This window comes from Mus caroli, chromosome 15, assembly GCF_900094665.2.
Source record: "Mus caroli chromosome 15, CAROLI_EIJ_v1.1, whole genome shotgun sequence".
NCBI lineage: Eukaryota > Metazoa > Chordata > Mammalia > Rodentia > Muridae > Mus > Mus caroli.
In genome coordinates, this window is record NC_034584.1 from 89,120,343 (window position 1) to 89,137,411 (window position 17,069).

At 42.4% G+C, this 17,069-nt stretch overlaps 1 protein-coding gene across 5 annotated transcripts in view; it reads right to left on the reverse strand.

Moving 5' to 3' along the window:
* Nucleotides 1-17,069, reverse strand: part of Nell2 (neural EGFL like 2) — a 297,672-nt gene that overhangs the window by 145,161 nt on the left and 135,442 nt on the right. For all 5 annotated transcript variants that reach the window (XM_029469874.1, XM_029469878.1, XM_029469877.1 and 2 more), the window contains 2 exons: nt 12,651-12,742; nt 8,723-8,825 (listed from right to left, as the gene is read on the reverse strand). In XM_029469874.1, the coding sequence (XP_029325734.1) occupies nt 8,723-8,825; nt 12,651-12,742 (195 nt within the window). The remainder of the gene's footprint in view (nt 1-8,722; nt 8,826-12,650; nt 12,743-17,069) is intronic.

Sequence of the window (17,069 nt, forward strand, 5' to 3'; positions counted from 1 at the left end):
GCAGAGGCAGAGGCAGAGGCAGAGGCAGAGGCAGAGGCAGAGGCAGAGGCAGAGGCAGAGGCAGAGGCAGAGGCAGGGAAATCTCTGAGTTTGAAGTAAGCCCACTCTACAGACTGAGTTCCAGGACAGCCATGGCTACACAATATTACACAGAAAAACTCTGCCTCAAACAAACGAAAGAACAAGCAAAGGAAAAACAAAAAAGAAAGAGTAGTTAATTTTGAAGTTCTCTACTCTAAAGGCTTATTAGGATTACTGTTTGACAATTTAACACATGTATATTATATATTCTAATTACTCATGCCACCTGCCCCCTTTTCTGTCTACCATGCCCTCACCAGTCTCTTTCTCAGATTCATGACTTTGATTTTGTGACCCATTTTACTTAACCAGGATCATCTGTGTGTGTGTGTGTGTGTGTGTGTGTGTGTGTGTGGTTACCAGTGGCCACACAACTGAAGACAAAGCCTCCCTTCCTCCTGAATCCCTGAATGTCCCTTGCTCCTTGAGCAAATAGCTCACCCGTAAGGAGAAGGCCCCTGTGCCCCTCTTCCATCTATGCCTGGGTGTGGCTGTGCCGTTTATTGTGCAGACGTAGTGCAGGCACCCAGAACTGCTGTGATTCGCTGATTGAATAAAGAAATAGTTCTTTATGTTGGTTTGACTCAATTAATTTCTACTTCAGATGCATTCATATCTTTTTGGTTATTGACTTTATAAATGCTACACAGTCCTTAATCATCTTAGTACAGCTCTCTACATGTTTGAAACAAGGATTCATTTCATTGAAAATAAATGTTACAGTGAAGGTGCCAACGCAGTAGGATGAGAACAACGTCAGTCCTTCAGCATCCGTCAAGCCAGAGGGAAATGTGCTCAACAATGTTTAAGGGATGAAGAAGATGAGGCATTTTGGAACTCTTTAAAATATGTTCAAAATGAAAATTACATCACTTTAATCTAACTTTGTCTGAAGATGCGTTTGGCAGTCTATAACCACCCCCAAAGAAGAACGTTTTTATGAGTAACAGGATTTCCACAGCTCCCGGAGTCTTTCTGATGAGAAAGAAAAGTGGAACTTTTAGAATCAGTGACACCAATCACACGCCGTCCGTAAGGATTTCTTTCTTCTGTTGAAGCCCCCTGTTCCATGATATCTGAAATGCTGAAATGGGAGGCCTGAGTGGTGGAGCCCATCTTAAATGGAGATTACATGATTGTGGGTCACCCAGCAAATTTTTAAATTGCCTAATGCATACTTTACTGCAAAAGCTTCAAGCTGCCTGGAGATTTACGGTTTCATCCCATCTATCAGAGGACAAGGACTTAAAATAAGCTTGTATCTATATAGCCAGGGATGAGATACAGTGGAAAAAATCTCAATGGGCACTCCTTATGTGTAATGAAGTTGGTGCCCACTTTCACCTGCTGCGGCACACTCTTATCTCTCACTGCCTGGACTATTTTCAACACCACTGCAGAGTTACATCGAATTCAACTACAACTTACAATGAAACATTTCTGGTGCAACTTAACAAACTTTAAGAATGGACTTGAGATACAGTAAGTGTCATTCAAAGGAGGTAGAAAAAATTATCAAATGGAGAGTGAACACTATAAAATCATCATTCAAAAAATTATAAGTGTATAAAGACAAAAATAGAGTTATCAATGCCCCTTTAATCACATAGAAAGTTGATTTCTCGTCATAATATAACATCTCAGGATTAAGACTAAATGTTTGGAAGCAAAATTCTCAAGAGAAAAATTTATACAACGAAAATTTAAAAATGTAAACCTTTCTTTGAGGGTCATTTTATTTCTTTCCTTTTTAAGTAAGTAAATTAGGATTGAATTTCTTAAAATGCATTTTATTGACATTTTACAATGCCTGGTGGTGGGGGGAATGGTTTCATGTAAAAAAAATTTTACTACCTATCTCAGTAGTTCTGCACACAATCAAACTAAAATTTAAAAGCCAAAAAACCTTTCTTTTTAGCCTGAGTTAAGAGGAAAGTATATTAAAATAGCTCAGTCTTACAAGTACATAGGAAACTCTGCAATTGGGTGCCAGTATAGAGCTAGATCTCTGGTTTTCCAAGAGTCTCAAATCTGTTTTAGGTGGCTGGGGCTCCCCATGGGAGGTGTCTGGTGAGGATTCACTCTTTTACCTTCTTGAGTTTACCTATTTCAAATTATTACCTTTTCACTCTGTAAACTTTCCTCCCATTTCTAAGAGTCCTCCCTCTCATCTAGGACACTCTGTGGGTCCCTCCTTATTTTGGCTGTGCCACTTTTAGTAAAATCTGTTCCATGCTCATTCCTGCCTCGGTAATATTAGGACCTGCTGAAGAAGCATCAGACACCCGATGTGCACACACGGGAAGCACTTGCTCATCTCAAGGTATTTTCCAAGTTGAAGAAAAGAGTGTGGTCCCATTTTCATGTTTTTAGACAAAAGTTAAGACATGATTGGGATATTTATTAACTCAAAGATGTACAAACTAAAATTTTCAGTCAGTCAAACTCCATTTATTATAGAAGATATCCAATGGGTATTTAAATTTGTTATATATATATATATATTTGTTATATATATATATATATGTATATATATATATATATGTATATGTATACACACACACACACGGTTTGTTGGCTCCTCTGAGTGTTTAAGTCTGGAGAGTAAAATCTCAGGGTCTGGATACCATCTACTAGTGCATAGAGGATTCAGATTCGATGCTGCAGGTTATTTGTACCCTTAGCGAACTCACGCTACAAGTTGCCAGGGCGTCGGCATCCTCACTGCTGTACTTGCATTGCGCATGCATGGCTTTTGAAGCTATAGACCCAGCTCTCCACAAGATCAGATCTCTGCCATGATAGGCTGCATAAACGCAGTCTGTGAAAGCTAATCCATCTTTCACAGCCACTCGATTATGTCAGTTGTAAAATTAGGACTGAATCCTGTCTCACAAAAGTATAGGGTTCAAATGAGATCTCCCATGCACAGGGGCCATACTGTGTGGGGTGATGACAAGAACCACTAATCTGGTACTACTGACTCTAACATGAGATAGTAACACCTATGGCATAGAACCAACTCTGTCATTTGCTGCAACCTGATGCAGAGATCACATCTAACACACCCCCACCCTTCTGTTTCCTTCCACTGTATTTTAGGCTTCAGGTCTTTGTAACTCATTGTCACTGTCTTTGCAAGTATACATGGAGCTCTGTTGACAGGAACTGTTCATGTGCTGGTGATAGATCAGGAGAGAGGGCATCCAGTAACTTTGTGGTGAATATTAACTACTTTGACAGTAGACATGAGGAATGGACTTGTCACATTTGGGGTGGTGAGAGACCTACTTAGACTCTGGAGGGATGCCCTCACCCTGACTTTTGACCCACATCCATTCAGGAGAATGGACTCTATGCAGAACAAAGATGCATCAATCAGTGCATACCACTGGTCTAAACAAAATAATTTCTTCAATGTTAGCTAAAGCGGGCCACTGAAGCTCAGACCTGGGGCTTTTACTCATCTCATGAGGATATTAAACATTTACTTCTACCTATGAATCATCACACTATGAATACAAATGTAAATCTGTCAGTGGTCTACTTGAGAATACTTGCAGTCCCAGAACCTCAGAGGAGAGAGAGGTACTCCAGCCAGGAGCTAGCTGGGTTTGAAATCTGAGTCAAACAGCACTGAAGTCAGTTTATTTTCTACTTTGCGGGTTGGAGTTATTTGAATGTGCTTGGCTCATGGGAAGTGGCACCTTTTAGGAGGTGTGACCTCCTTGGAATCTGTATGGCCTTGTTGAAGGAAGTGCGTCACTGTGTAGGTGGGGCTTAGGGGTCTCCTAATGCTCAGACTCCTCCAAGTGCAGAAGAGAGCCTCCTTCTGGCTGCCTTCAGATCAAGATGTAGAACTCTCAGCTCCTTCTCCAGCACCATGACTTTCTGCATTCTGCCATGATTCCTGCCTCTGAATCTCTAAGCCAGCCCCAGTTAAATGTTATCTTTTATTAAAAAGTTGCTTTGGTCATGGTGTCTCTTCACAGCAATGAAACTAAGACAGGAGTCCACAGAGTCCATTTTCTGGCCAAGCCAATATAATTCAGTGTCTATCACATGCCCATTAAAAAATGCTAATGTAGCTATGAGTCGTCTGAAAGCTAATAGATTTTCCCAGTGTAGATCGAGGTACCTAATAAGAAAACAGAATTTAAATTCCAGTGGCCTTCTTCTGAAGCAAGTAGGGCCAATGTATAAATACTGTTGCTAAGCCATGAAACTAAAATTGACAATATTATAATACTATTATTACTAATACACAGAGAAAGGAAGTCATGAAAGCAACTACTGAATATTGTGGGGAGTAGGGATTACTCACAAGTGAAAGAGATTAACCCACAGCACATCTACAGTGCTCCTCACACATAACTAAGAGGTGTGAGTCTTGTAACAGAGGGTAGGGATGTCAAGAGAGGAGAGGGTGAGAGAAGAATGTAGACATAACCCTGCATCCACTGTGTGTGTCTAAGGCTCCCTTCTCTACCACGGAAGCTCTGGCTTGTGCCTGTTACCCACTTCCTTCCAAGGTTCCCAACAGTTAAGAGCAGAGTTATCTGCCTAGGCCCTCCTGACTCTTCCTGTCAAAGTGTCCCATGCAGAGAGCATAGGAGACAGTGTTGGTGGGTCTGAGTTAGTTTTTAATTCCTGTTCCATCTTCAGGGGCAAGACCAAGAACTATGTGCCATGATGGCCCTCAAGGACACCTACTAACCATTTCTGAGCCACATGTTCATTCAGAGGTGAACACTGTGTCTTTAATGCTATACATGGGGGCAGAAAACTGGAGGTCATTCCTCTGACAGATGAATTTGCCATAACAAATGTGAAAGAGTTGATTCAGATTTAAGACTTGGGAACTGGAGTTCCTCTCCTGAAAGTCAGAGAATGCAAGGAGAATTCCTTTACTTGTCCTGCATATGTGAAGTCAGACAAGCCTGCAATCCTTCAGGTTCTAAATGCTTTAAGAAAAGGGGCCCTCTCTAGGGGGATGTGTGGATGCATGTCTGCACTCCCAGCTGCAAACTCGGATTACAAACTGAGGGTCGGGTTGGGTGAGTTGGAGGCCCTGTTACTAACAAGGGAGGCAGGAGCAAATAGTTTAATTGTGTTTGAGTTCAAGTATTATCTAAGTCCGACCTTCAAAGTCTAGGCTACTCAATTTACCATGGATACTTAGAAAGAGTGATGTCATGGGCCCCACTTCATATCAATTAAAGCAGAATATTGGAGGTGAGGAACCATGGGAAACTCTGCCATTCTATATAAACACATTTTCCTGTGAACAGTTTAAATATGGAATGTTGTCTTATGACTAATTTTTCATTTCTTCACTTGTGTTTTGAAACATACTAATGCTCAGAAATGGATGTGAGCAGAATGTCTCTTAACACCCGAGGCCACAGCTCAGCTTCTTACACAGCTTGTCCTGCTCCATTCTGGCTAATTACTGTGATGGTTGCTTAATCTCTGAGCAACTCCTTGAGCCTTCTACTGAACTGGGGATAGGCACCATTGTTCTGTGGTTCCTGTTGCTGTGATAGTAACACTGACCAAAGCCAACTCAGGAAAGGGAAGAGTTAATTGGACTTCCAATGCCAGGCCACAGTCTACCACCAAAGGAAGAGAAACTAAAGGCAGGAGCTTGGGGTCAGGCCCCTTGCTATTGCATGCAGCAGGGCCTTTCATTCACAGCAAGAACCACAGAGGAACTCTGCTTAGTCAGTCAGGCTCAAGTTTAGCTAGCTTTCTAATAGACCAGGACTTCCTGCACAAGGAATGCTACCACTCATAGTGGACTGAGACCACCTGTATCACTTAACAAACAAGATAATCCTTCTGCAGGCATGTCCACAGACAAATCAGTCTTAGTAATCCCTCAAGACTCCCTTCTCAGAGGGCTTTAGGGTGTGTCAAGCTGACAGTTATGTGTCGAGGTAAAGCCATTTATGTAGCAGTTTTGTGCACTTTTCTCTTGTCTATGGTGGAGTCTAGCCCTGCTTCCCTTGAGTCTTGGCTGAACTTTGGTTGCCTTGAGCAATGGAATATAGTAGAAGTGGTGCTGTATTAATACTAGACTTCCATAAAACTCTCAAGCCATCATTTAACAAACCTGCCAAGTATCCTGCCTGACAGGCCATGAGGAAATGGCCTGAGGCTACATGAAGAGGGTGTGTGTGACTGTGTCTCATGACTGTATCTAGTTTCTCAGCCATCTCTACCAAGATTCTAGGCCAAGAAAAAGGCCTTCCTAAAACAGTCAGTCCTGACCAACTTTTAACTAATAGCACAAAGTGACATCAGTCAACATTTGAAGAAGTAGAGCCACCCAGTCAGCCTACCTAAATGTCTGACCCAAACACTACATTCAGCATAATGACATTGCCTTGGGGTGCTGTTTGAGAAAAGCTTGATCTCCAGCAATGGTTGACAACCCCATAAAGTGTGTTCCTGCTTATACTAGTTCATAAGTCACCCAGGACACATTTTATTAAGAACCCTAGTTAACTGTGCCTGCATGTAAGTATAAGAGGTACTAGGACATGCTACCTACAATTGGCTGCCAAAAACGCTCTGGTAGGGCTGCAAACTGAAAGTGCCAACTGAAATGACTGAAATGGGATTCCTGAATCTGATCAGACTACAGACATGCTCTGCCAAAGCACTGACTCAGGGTGGTGAGGGGAAACCTCCAATGTTCTGCACTGTTTGTCCAGTTGAGGGCAGTTCTTTTACAGGTGCTCTCTCTAGCTGCTAAAAGATTCCTTGAAAGTTCTTTTCTGGAAAGACCAGGTCTTAAACCATCATGCAATTTCTAGAGAACCACCTACAGAACAGAGATTTTATTTTAAACCCTTCTTTAGACTGGAAAGATGGTTTGGATGGAAGAAAGAAATTGCTGCCCAGCCAGCTGACATGAATTCAATCCCTGTAACATGGGTGGAAGGAGAGAACCAATTCCTGCATGTGTGCTCTGGCCTCCACTCATTGGTGCACTGTGGCCTGTGCACATGTGCTCACATATGCAACAAATAACAGTGTTAAAAATGACAACATCTCATTGGATGAATGGAAAGGAATGTGAACAGAACAAAACAAAATAAAAATGGGAACAAAATGCCCAGCACTGTACAAAACAGGGGTGGGAATAAGTTTACATCTACTTTTTATTATTAAATTATTTTATTTATTTATTTACATTCCAAATGTTGCCTCCCCTTCCTGGTAATGGAGTAACTTAAACAGAAACAAAATTGTATGCATTTCCCAAAGTGTATATTGACTTTTTCCTTTGTAAGATGCTCTTTACATCAGCATGAAGAGTGCTGTCTCTACATATGAGCACACTGTACCTGAGATTGCTACTCTATTCTCAATATGTCACTATAAACATTGACTACACTCCAGACATCACTCCAGTGTTAAGGTACAGAGATGAATACAAAGACTCAGTCCTTCCCTGAAGTGCACAGTCTGCAGCAGGAGGTGGACACACACATGCATATACAGGTCTCATGCTCTCCCAAGTGACAAGATCTTAAAGAGTTTATATAATCATTGCTTAACTTTAGTGTTTGAACCAGCAAGTTTAAGACCCTCTAGTGTGGGAATTCACTGCCTCCTGAGGCAGCCCACCCACCACATCTGTGAAGAGGTTTGTTGTTTGCTTACAATGAACTAAAGTGCTAGGACTAGGGTACTTGTGGTGCTAAGCTTATCAAGTCAGAGGCAACACAACAGAAGTGGTGCACATCTATGCAGCCTGTCTTTTCTGTAGCCGGGAAGCCAAAGCATGATTAACAGTGGACCTGATGCAAGCAGGAAATCTGGTACAGTCTGTTTCTGCGTGTAGGTCAGCTGGAGAAACAAGCCGAGGAAAAATGAGAGCAAACCTATCAGAAGGATAACTGACTCCAGCAATGATGAGCTGACTCAGGTTTAGAGGTCAGACCCAGAGACAGGTGCAAACATATGGCAAAATTCCTGGAAGCATCTCTGTTATAATTCAACAAAGGGCTCGGGGCTTCCCACTGGGTTAGAAAGTCAGGTAAAATGTTATTAATCTTAGGGATTAATTCAAAACTTCTCATGCATAACAGATATATTATCTTCCTACAAAAACTCTTGTATATAAGTCTTTTAATATGTTTTTTGTTTGTAATTGGCATCTAGTAATTGTGCATATTATGGGATAGCTTGTGACATTTTAGTAGATGCATATGATATACAATGGTTTGAGCAGGCTAATTGGCATATATACCACCTCAGACATATTCCATTTCTTTGTGTTAAGAATGCCCCAAGCCCTTTCCCTTAGGAAGTCTGAAATACCCAGCCAATTGTAAGTCATGGAGATCTTACTGAGCTACAGAAGATAGAAATCTTTCTTCCCGTTCACCTTCACCCCTGAGCCTAGCAGCCATCTTTCTCCATCGTCCATTCTCTGTGCCTTCCTGGCATCTCATAACCACTATGCTGTTCCCCAGTTCTTCGATGATATCTACTCTTTACCTCTTGTGGGTGAGGTTGAGCATGTGACAGGTGTCTTTCTGACTCCAGTCTGTGTGAATTAGCATAACGTCCTCCCCTGGCATCCACGTCCTTGCCTGAGAAGGATGTCACCTTATCCAAGGCTTACCTTTACAAACCTTGCAGCAGCTGTGAGACAAGGCAATCTGATGAGACTCGGGACAATCTAAGGGTGGGCAGCCAATGTTCTCAACAAGCTTCATGGTCTGATCCTGTTGGATAACAGAGAAGAGGTGTCTGCAGTTGCATAATCAGAACTTGACCGGAGAGTTACAGTCAGAAGACATCTGCCCAGGCCATTGGGTCATACCTACATGGCACTAGATCTCATCTGGCAAGCCTCCACAGGGAGCCAGTGGCCCTGGGTGTCAAAGTCCAACACACTCTAGCCAGGCCAGTAACATCCACATATCCACATAACCCCCCATATGCATGTTAGTTTTCCAACAGATTTATAAATTTAGTGACAAGCATAAGCAAAGACAGAGCTTGCGTTACATTAACAGAACTCTGAATTCAACCATGTCAAACCAGCAAATTAAGCTGGGACTTTTGTATGAGGTTGCTTCAAAGTTCTGTTAAGAAGTGTCTTGCTAGGTGTTGTGGTACATATCTGTCATTTGGGAGACAGAACTTTGTGACATGAAGATCAGCCTGGTCTACACAGTAAGATCCAAGCCTGTGAGGGCTACACAATGAGACTCAATCTCTCTCTCTCTCCTCTCTCTCTCTCTCTCTCTCTCTCNTCTCTCTCTCTCCCTCCCTCCCTCCCTCCCTCCCTCCCTAACTCTCTCTCTCTCTCTCTCTCTCTCTCTCTCTCTCCCCCCTCTCTCTCATGTGTGTGCAAGCATGTGTGTGTGTATGTGTGTGTGTGAGAGAGAGAGAAAGAGAGGATGGAATGAGAGGTATAGAAAGAGAGGGAGTGGAGAAGGGAGAGAAACACTTTCTGACTCACAGATGAATTTGTAAGGAATACCGATGTTCTTGCTCAAAATGACCATGAAAACGAGGTTCAAATATGTATCTTGTAGGCCAATATTTAAGGATATTTTTTTCTGGCACAAAGTTGGAATTCTTGAATGATAATAAATAAATAAATAAACAAATAAATGTAACAGCATCAGCATTTGGTTCGAGCAACCAAATAGATGAAGTCCTCTTGGGGAACAACAAAATAGAATGTACTTTTTAGACACCTGGGGTAGCCATGCCCCAGAACAAACACTTGGCGCCTTCTGCACTGTCTCTGGTCATCAACAAGGATCCTGACAATGTTCCATGTGCCGCCAATGTGGAAGTGACAGAGCAGTCTTGGGGTTAGAGGCTTCCATTTTACTGCTGCTCAATAGCTTGAGTTTTCTTTTTTATATCATGGCTGGGAACCTCTTTCATGAGGAAATACACATTTCAATAATTGCTTTTCCTGGATTATATATGCAAATCATACTGTCTCTCCAGGAAAGCAGCAGAAGAGGAGTGTAGAGTGTACCCCTGCACTAGCCTCCTTCGCTCTGACAGTCATTTCAGCTCTGGTGCTCTTATGTTCAAACATAACATTGTTCCATGCACCTATTAAAGCCAAAGTCTCCAGAACATATTTTCAAATTCTCAAGATTGATAATAAAACAAAAAAGCATTGCAATTAACAGTACATATTGTGGATACCTAACAAGTCTATCAGTTAGGTAAGGTTGGGAATGCGGAAGCTACGGGGCCTGAAGAAAGAGGAGACAATGGGGCCTTAACGCCAAGAGTTTAGTTAAGGATCCCAAAAGCAGGATGATTCAATAGGGCTGTGCTGTCCAGTCCACAGCCACCAGCTACACGTGCTCTTGAACACTGTAACATGCACGCTATTGAAGACATTGCTTAAAGAACGGAAAATGCATCCCACTAATTACTTTAAAATTTTTCAAGTTGAATGATGTTTTAGACATATGGACTAAATACCAAAAATTGAACTCAACAAATCACCTTTGTACCTCACGGTCCTGTTGGCTATCACAGGGCTGAGAGCAGAGGAGATATGGCCTTGTGTTTAAAAAGCAAAGGGCACCATTCCCCTACTGGGCACGGAGCACTTGCAGTGATACCTATATCCAGACCTTTTCATTTATAATGAAATTATCTTATAGCACATTTAGCATCGGGTAAGCAATTGTTCTCGCAAATATGCCCCATCAGTTATCAAACCCCCAAATGCTAAGAGACATCAAATGCCCTCAGGAGTTCAAATATACAGTGTACATTTAGGAATTAGAGGTCACATGTAGAGACCAACCTGAAGGGGTCTGTCTGCTTCAAACTGCATTTTTCTCTAGTTCCCTTTTAGTTTTGGAATGACTAAAGCAAACCCCAAATCAGGCTCCACTGTGAGCCTCAACCCAGTGGGAATAGCATGGGGTGGGGATGTCAGGAAGAGGTCCATCTGGAGTAGCATGGGGTGGAGATGTCAGGAAGAGGTCCATCTGGAGACAGGAGGTCGTGATTTGTGGGCACAGTCCTATGACTTGATTCTCTTGTCTTTAAGAGGGGAACCACATAATAGTGAGGAAGATTGTAAATAAAGAAAAAGCCTCCCAAGAACATTATAAATACAAGAATCCACAGCCCTGTCCCTCCTGACACAGGACTGCCCTCTTAGCATCTCTGATTGGCTTATCCTCACACATTCTCTGATGGATGTGCATGAAATGGGTCTCCTTTGAAATCTCACGCATCCTGGAAAAACCCTCAGGGTTTTCTTTTCCCTAGCCCTTAGTAATTCTATAGCTAGTAGTTTAATGATACAATCGGATTAAGTTATTTGTATTTAAGTTTTTGACAGTTTTTTATTGGATATTTTCTTTATTTACATTTCAAATATTTCTCCCTTTCCAGGTATCGCCTTCGGAAATCCCCTATCCCATACCACCTCCCCCTGCCTCTATGAGGATGCTCCCTACTCACCCACCCACTCCCACCTTCCCACCCTGGCATTCCCCTACACTGGGGCATTGAACATCCTCAGACCCAAGGGCCTTTCCTCCCACTGATATCCAACAAGGCCATTCTCTACCACTTACGTGGCCAGAGTCATGGATCCCTCCATGTGTACTCTTTGGTTGGTGGTCCAATCCCCAGGAGCTCATGGGGTGGGGGGGGTATGGCAGGTTGACACTGTTGCTCCCTCCATGGGGCTGTAAACCCCCTCAGCTCATTTAGTCCCCCTTCCAACTCCTCCATTGGGGGCCCAGCTCCCAGTCCAATGGCTGGCTGCAAGCACCCACCTCTGTATTTGTCAGGTTCTGGCAGAGCCTCTGAGGAGACCGCCATTAATTTTAATACTACATGTGATGTCTGGATTGTCAAATCCATGTACAAGGAACATTCAAGGGGGAATTTAAAGCTCAAATGAAAAACCAGCTCTGACTTGTAAAGTGTTTCCTTGTGTTCTTCTGCTCTTTGACCTTGTACCCGGAAAGCCAAGCTCATTTCCTGTGGCTTTTCACACGCCCTTTGAAGGCTATGGTGTTACCTTGTGTGTTTTGCTTTGCTGTATTTCAAGCCAACTTCCACAGGATGAAGACAGTCTACAGCACTTGCTTCAGAGACCCATTTAGAATCAATATTGATGATATCTCTGTATGACAAATAATGTTTACTAGATTGTTTTATGTTTTATTCTCCAATTAGCTGAGTGATATTTCTCACCAGAGTCGAAATCATGAGAGTCAACAAGTGGAATCTCTCCTCTCTTCCTTTATCCTCACGACAGAGAGCGAGGAGTCGATTTGAACTAGAAAGTTTTCCGTTTTGTAAAACTGATTTGACCAAGTAACTGCTCTTGGTTTTTTTGAGACTGTTCTGTAGCAAGCAGCTTCCCATCTTGAAAAGACCATGGAAGTGTGCTCCTATCTGAACTACTACTGAGCGTGCAGCTCCCTCTGTGAGTTAGGATTTGAACGGAGTGTTGTTAGGGGGGACGTTGGTAAGGAAACACGCACAGTGTTCACATAATCGGGGTGCTTCTGCAAGGGCCTTGAGAGCCAGCTTACCTTGCATTCATATAAGACACACATCCCAGAAGCTGAGTATACCGTGTTCCTTTCTCCCTCAAAGTAGCTCCGTCCCTGGAACTGGCAGGTGGCTTTAAAATAAAAGAGACACGTGCCAAAGTCTGGTTAGAAAACATGGTTCAGAGACGTGCAGACCATTTCCTTACTATTGTACTTCTCTTATGACTCAATAACTAAAACCATACATTCAGTCTCCTGTGAGGAACTTAGAAACCTTAATTAGCTTCATGTATATTATTAGGTCGAGAGAGTGAAGCCAGGCACAAAGGGGAAACTGAGATATGCCAAGGTGCCAGACTAAGACTCTAGAAAGGATCTTTGGATGCTGATGTTTTTAAAGTTTCCTATGCTTAAAACACATTACATATCTATATGAAAATACCTTCATGAAACTCGATACATGGACAATGGAGAGACACAAATTTTAAAAAGAAGGAAAACAGACGCTAGCTAGGGAAGCAGACCAGTGCCCAGCTCAGGCATCTGAAGCTTCCCCTTGCAGCAGCTCGGAACACGTCCAGAGACCCACAGTCAGACCTCAGATCACTCGACCTTACAGGAGGTGTCCCTATCAAACCCCTCCCCTAACACAAAGCACAAGGAACCTTGTGGAAGAGGAGGCAAAAATAGTAGAAGAGACAGAGGGGATGGAGGAGCAATAGGCACTCTACACCTATGATCTCACAGAGCCTGGGGCAGCACGCACGAGGGCCTGCATGGGTCTGCACCGATGGGGCCCGAGAGCTCAAGGGAGAAGTGGACACGTGCCCCAATCCTAGCCCAGGAGCTATCTCCAGTGGATAACCACTTGCAAATGGAAATTTCGTTTTCTCCACTGAGACTCCATGGGGAAACACACTACTCCTAAGGGTAGACTAGCTATGGCACAGTGGATGGCCACCAGGATATGATTTCAATGTCATCTTTGGAGGTTCTTTGTCTCAAAATGTATCATAGCTTTTAAAAGTTGTATCTTTTTTTTTTTAATTTCACTTTTTTATAAGTTTCTTTCTTTTTACCCTGCAGGTCCTCTACATATATACAATAGCTCCCAGTTTAGTGTCTTTAGGAGATTCCTGTGTATGGGGAAAGAATGGGTCTCTGTTTGCTCATCTCTGTCTCGGGCTCTTTTCCTTCTGTTTGTGTTGTCCTGTTCTGGCATGTTAGCTTTTGTTCTATCAAATTATATTATATTATATTATATTATATTATATTATATTATATTATATTATATTTTTATTCCTTAGCAACATGTTTGTTTTGTAATAAGAGACAGAAGGGGGCAGATAGATGTAGATGAGGGGAGGGAGAGGGGAACTGGGAGGAGGAGAAGGGGGGGCAACCGCAGTCAGGATGTTATATGAAAAGAGTTCTATTTTCAATAAAAAAGAGAAAAAACAGCAAAGCTTGCAGATTCCTGATTGGCTGATGGCAGGCACTCTCCTTAAGACCCCTAAGTGGGCATCTAGGTGGCAACAACTGCCTGGTCCATTTTAATATGCAAAGAATTTTACGACAAATTGGCAAGCCCTTTTAATTGCAACATACACATGTAAGCTATATGCCTTTTTAGTTTATATTACTTTACATGAATATTTGTGAGTTGAGACACCTCATGTAAGACTTTCGGGTGAATGACTAGGGGCCTACCTTGCTTCCATCTCAATGACGGAAAACTTTTACAAGTAACTCAGAAACTGGAAAGCACGTTGTAACATAAGGTGGTGGATCTCCAGTCACTTCCTTATGAAACTTGCAAGCTACTTAAAGTTGAACTAATGAAGGTTTCTCTTACTTTGAAATCATGAGCCTGCACTGCACATGTTGTCTCCTGTCCTGATCAGAGCCATAGTTCCCCCACACTAAGCAGCCTGAGGTCCCCCTCACACTGAGCAGCCTGATGTCCCCCCACACTGAGCAGTCTGGCTTAGGGTCATTATCTAGCTTCAGGCCTTAGACTCTCAACTGATTTTGCTTTGCAGTTCTGCATTGTTTTTGTGGAAAGCACCTGTCATAGATGTTTAAAGTCCCCAGAGCATACACCCAGAGATAACTGGTTTGGGGACATGTGAGGAGCCACCCTCACAGTTGCCATTACAAGATGGCGCTGACATCCATTGCTCTTAAGTGTGCACAGGCGTCAGGGTATCTTTCCATTACCTGAGCCCTGCCTCTCTCGTGGCGTTAACTGACTGATAGTGAGGAGCCAATCCGGGTGGTGCACGTTTCCAACCGTTTTTCGCAGCCTATAAAAGGGAAGGGTTTTCTGCTCTCTGGGTCTCCTCTCCTGAAGCTGATCATCTATCTCTCTAGATGTATTAAAGCTTTACTGCAGAAGGATCCGAGTGGCCTGCGTGCGTTTTCGCTGGTGAGACGGTAGTGCCGGTCAGGGACAGATGGAAGAGGATTGTCTGATGCAAACAGACTCTAGCATTTTTGTTCCTTACTTTTTATAAATTTAACCTTTTCTTCTTCTAGCCTTACAGAACTTACGATGTGAATACATATCTTTCGTTTAACTTCTGTTTATATTAATGAAGAATATTATTTTACTCTTGGGGATTTATAGTTCCTTTCATATTTAAAAACATAACTTGTCAGTGGCAATTGATAACGTTGGAAACAGACAAACTTGGACTGACATTACAGTATAAATATTAATGCCAAAGTTTGTAATCTAACTTTCATCTTTTAAAAATCAGCTACTTATTTAAAGGAATATATTTAAATAATGGAAACCATGAAGTTTGTTTTAAGCCATTGTTCAGCTAATCCCCTTACTCAGCTTGTAATAACAAACTCAACTACATAAATACATCTACCAGAGAATTGTTTATAAATTTTAGGGAGCTAGCTGGAAAATAATACAACTTAATTATATAAATTATGTTACAGGCTGGCTGAAAGTTGCTTGCTCATGAATATTTAAAATGAAACAACTGATATGTCAGTTGTACACTGTATGTCACATTATGAACTAAAATAGCATATGTGTTTACTTAATAAACCCAACTGATTGCTAAATATTTCTTCAGTGTGTAACTTAAAGTGTGGATTTTTTTTTCCTTAGTAAATCCCATAAACTCAATGTACCAGAATCTGACCTGCTGTACATTAATTTACATGGAATACATACTACATTTTACAAGAGAATGGAAGATGAACCTTTCTAACTTCTCTTCAGCACCTGAATTCAAAGATTTTAAAGCTTACTACAGGTCTCAGTAGCTGCAGCCTCTTTGAGTCCAAGGGAGAGTAGAAGAAAAAATCCTGATGCCATGGCCTTTCTTGAACAGAGTGGAAAGGAAACAAGGTGGAAATCTCAAGGGTAAATTCTCTCATGCAAATTCTTCGCATAATTGAATAGTCATTCAGAGCACATGGGCCTTCTGCTGGAAACTCTTAATTCAAGAGGCAGGATTAGGCGACTTGCGGGACAATGGGGCACCAAATGGAGCTGTACAGAGAGGGAAGCACAAAGCAAAGGCAACAGGGCACTCTCTCTACTCCCATTCAGGCAACAGGCAGGGTGCTGAGCTTGGCTTAGGAGGACTCCAAAGGGAGTTTTTTTTCCTCCTGTGGATCTTGAGGAGTTAACATGATCTTCAATCTCTGTGTGGAATATCCACAAGGCCAACCGGGTTTGCTTTTCCTGTGTTTTGTAGAAGAAAAGTGTGAAGAAACTCGGAGAAGCTATAAGGACTTCTGAAAACACGAGTGGCATGAATCGAAACACCACCATTAAAGTGTCTGGGGTTTCTCAAAAAGAAGCTTTCAAGGTAGAACAAACATCCACAACTCAAAAAAAAAAAAAGTGCCCTAGCTCCTTCAACGTGCCTGCTGCTCTGTAGGTTCCAGGACTCAAGCATAAATGAGACAAGATCCCTCATTTAGTTGCTATTTAGTAGGCAGACCCACTTATAACTCATTTCAATAGAATTCAAACTGTTATTCCACAATGAAAGAATTCATAAATGATAAACAAATTAGATAGGAAGATCAATCCAGGAAGAGTGACAGATGGACAGAGGTTGAAGAAGTACACACTGAAGGGCTGGCCAAGGAACGAGACTCTAGGTCACTGCAGGTCATCACTGGCTTATGTCTGATCCAGAGGAGGAGGGAAAGGTTTTACTAGCCTGGATCTGAGTTATGCTGAGAGGCTGTCTAGGAGCCGACCCATGACCATGATCACCCCAGTGCAGAGAAAGAAGCAGTTGGGAAAGATCGACAGGTCTTCCCCTAAGGCCTCCTAGTTCCTTGCTAGGGTCTCACTCCAGGAATGCACACAAAGCCAGCTGGCAGGACAATTCAACCAGAGAAGTCAGCTTCCTAGAATTCAGAGTCAGAGAGACAATGGAACTGGGGACAAGGAGCTCTGAAAGGTTGCTTGCTGTG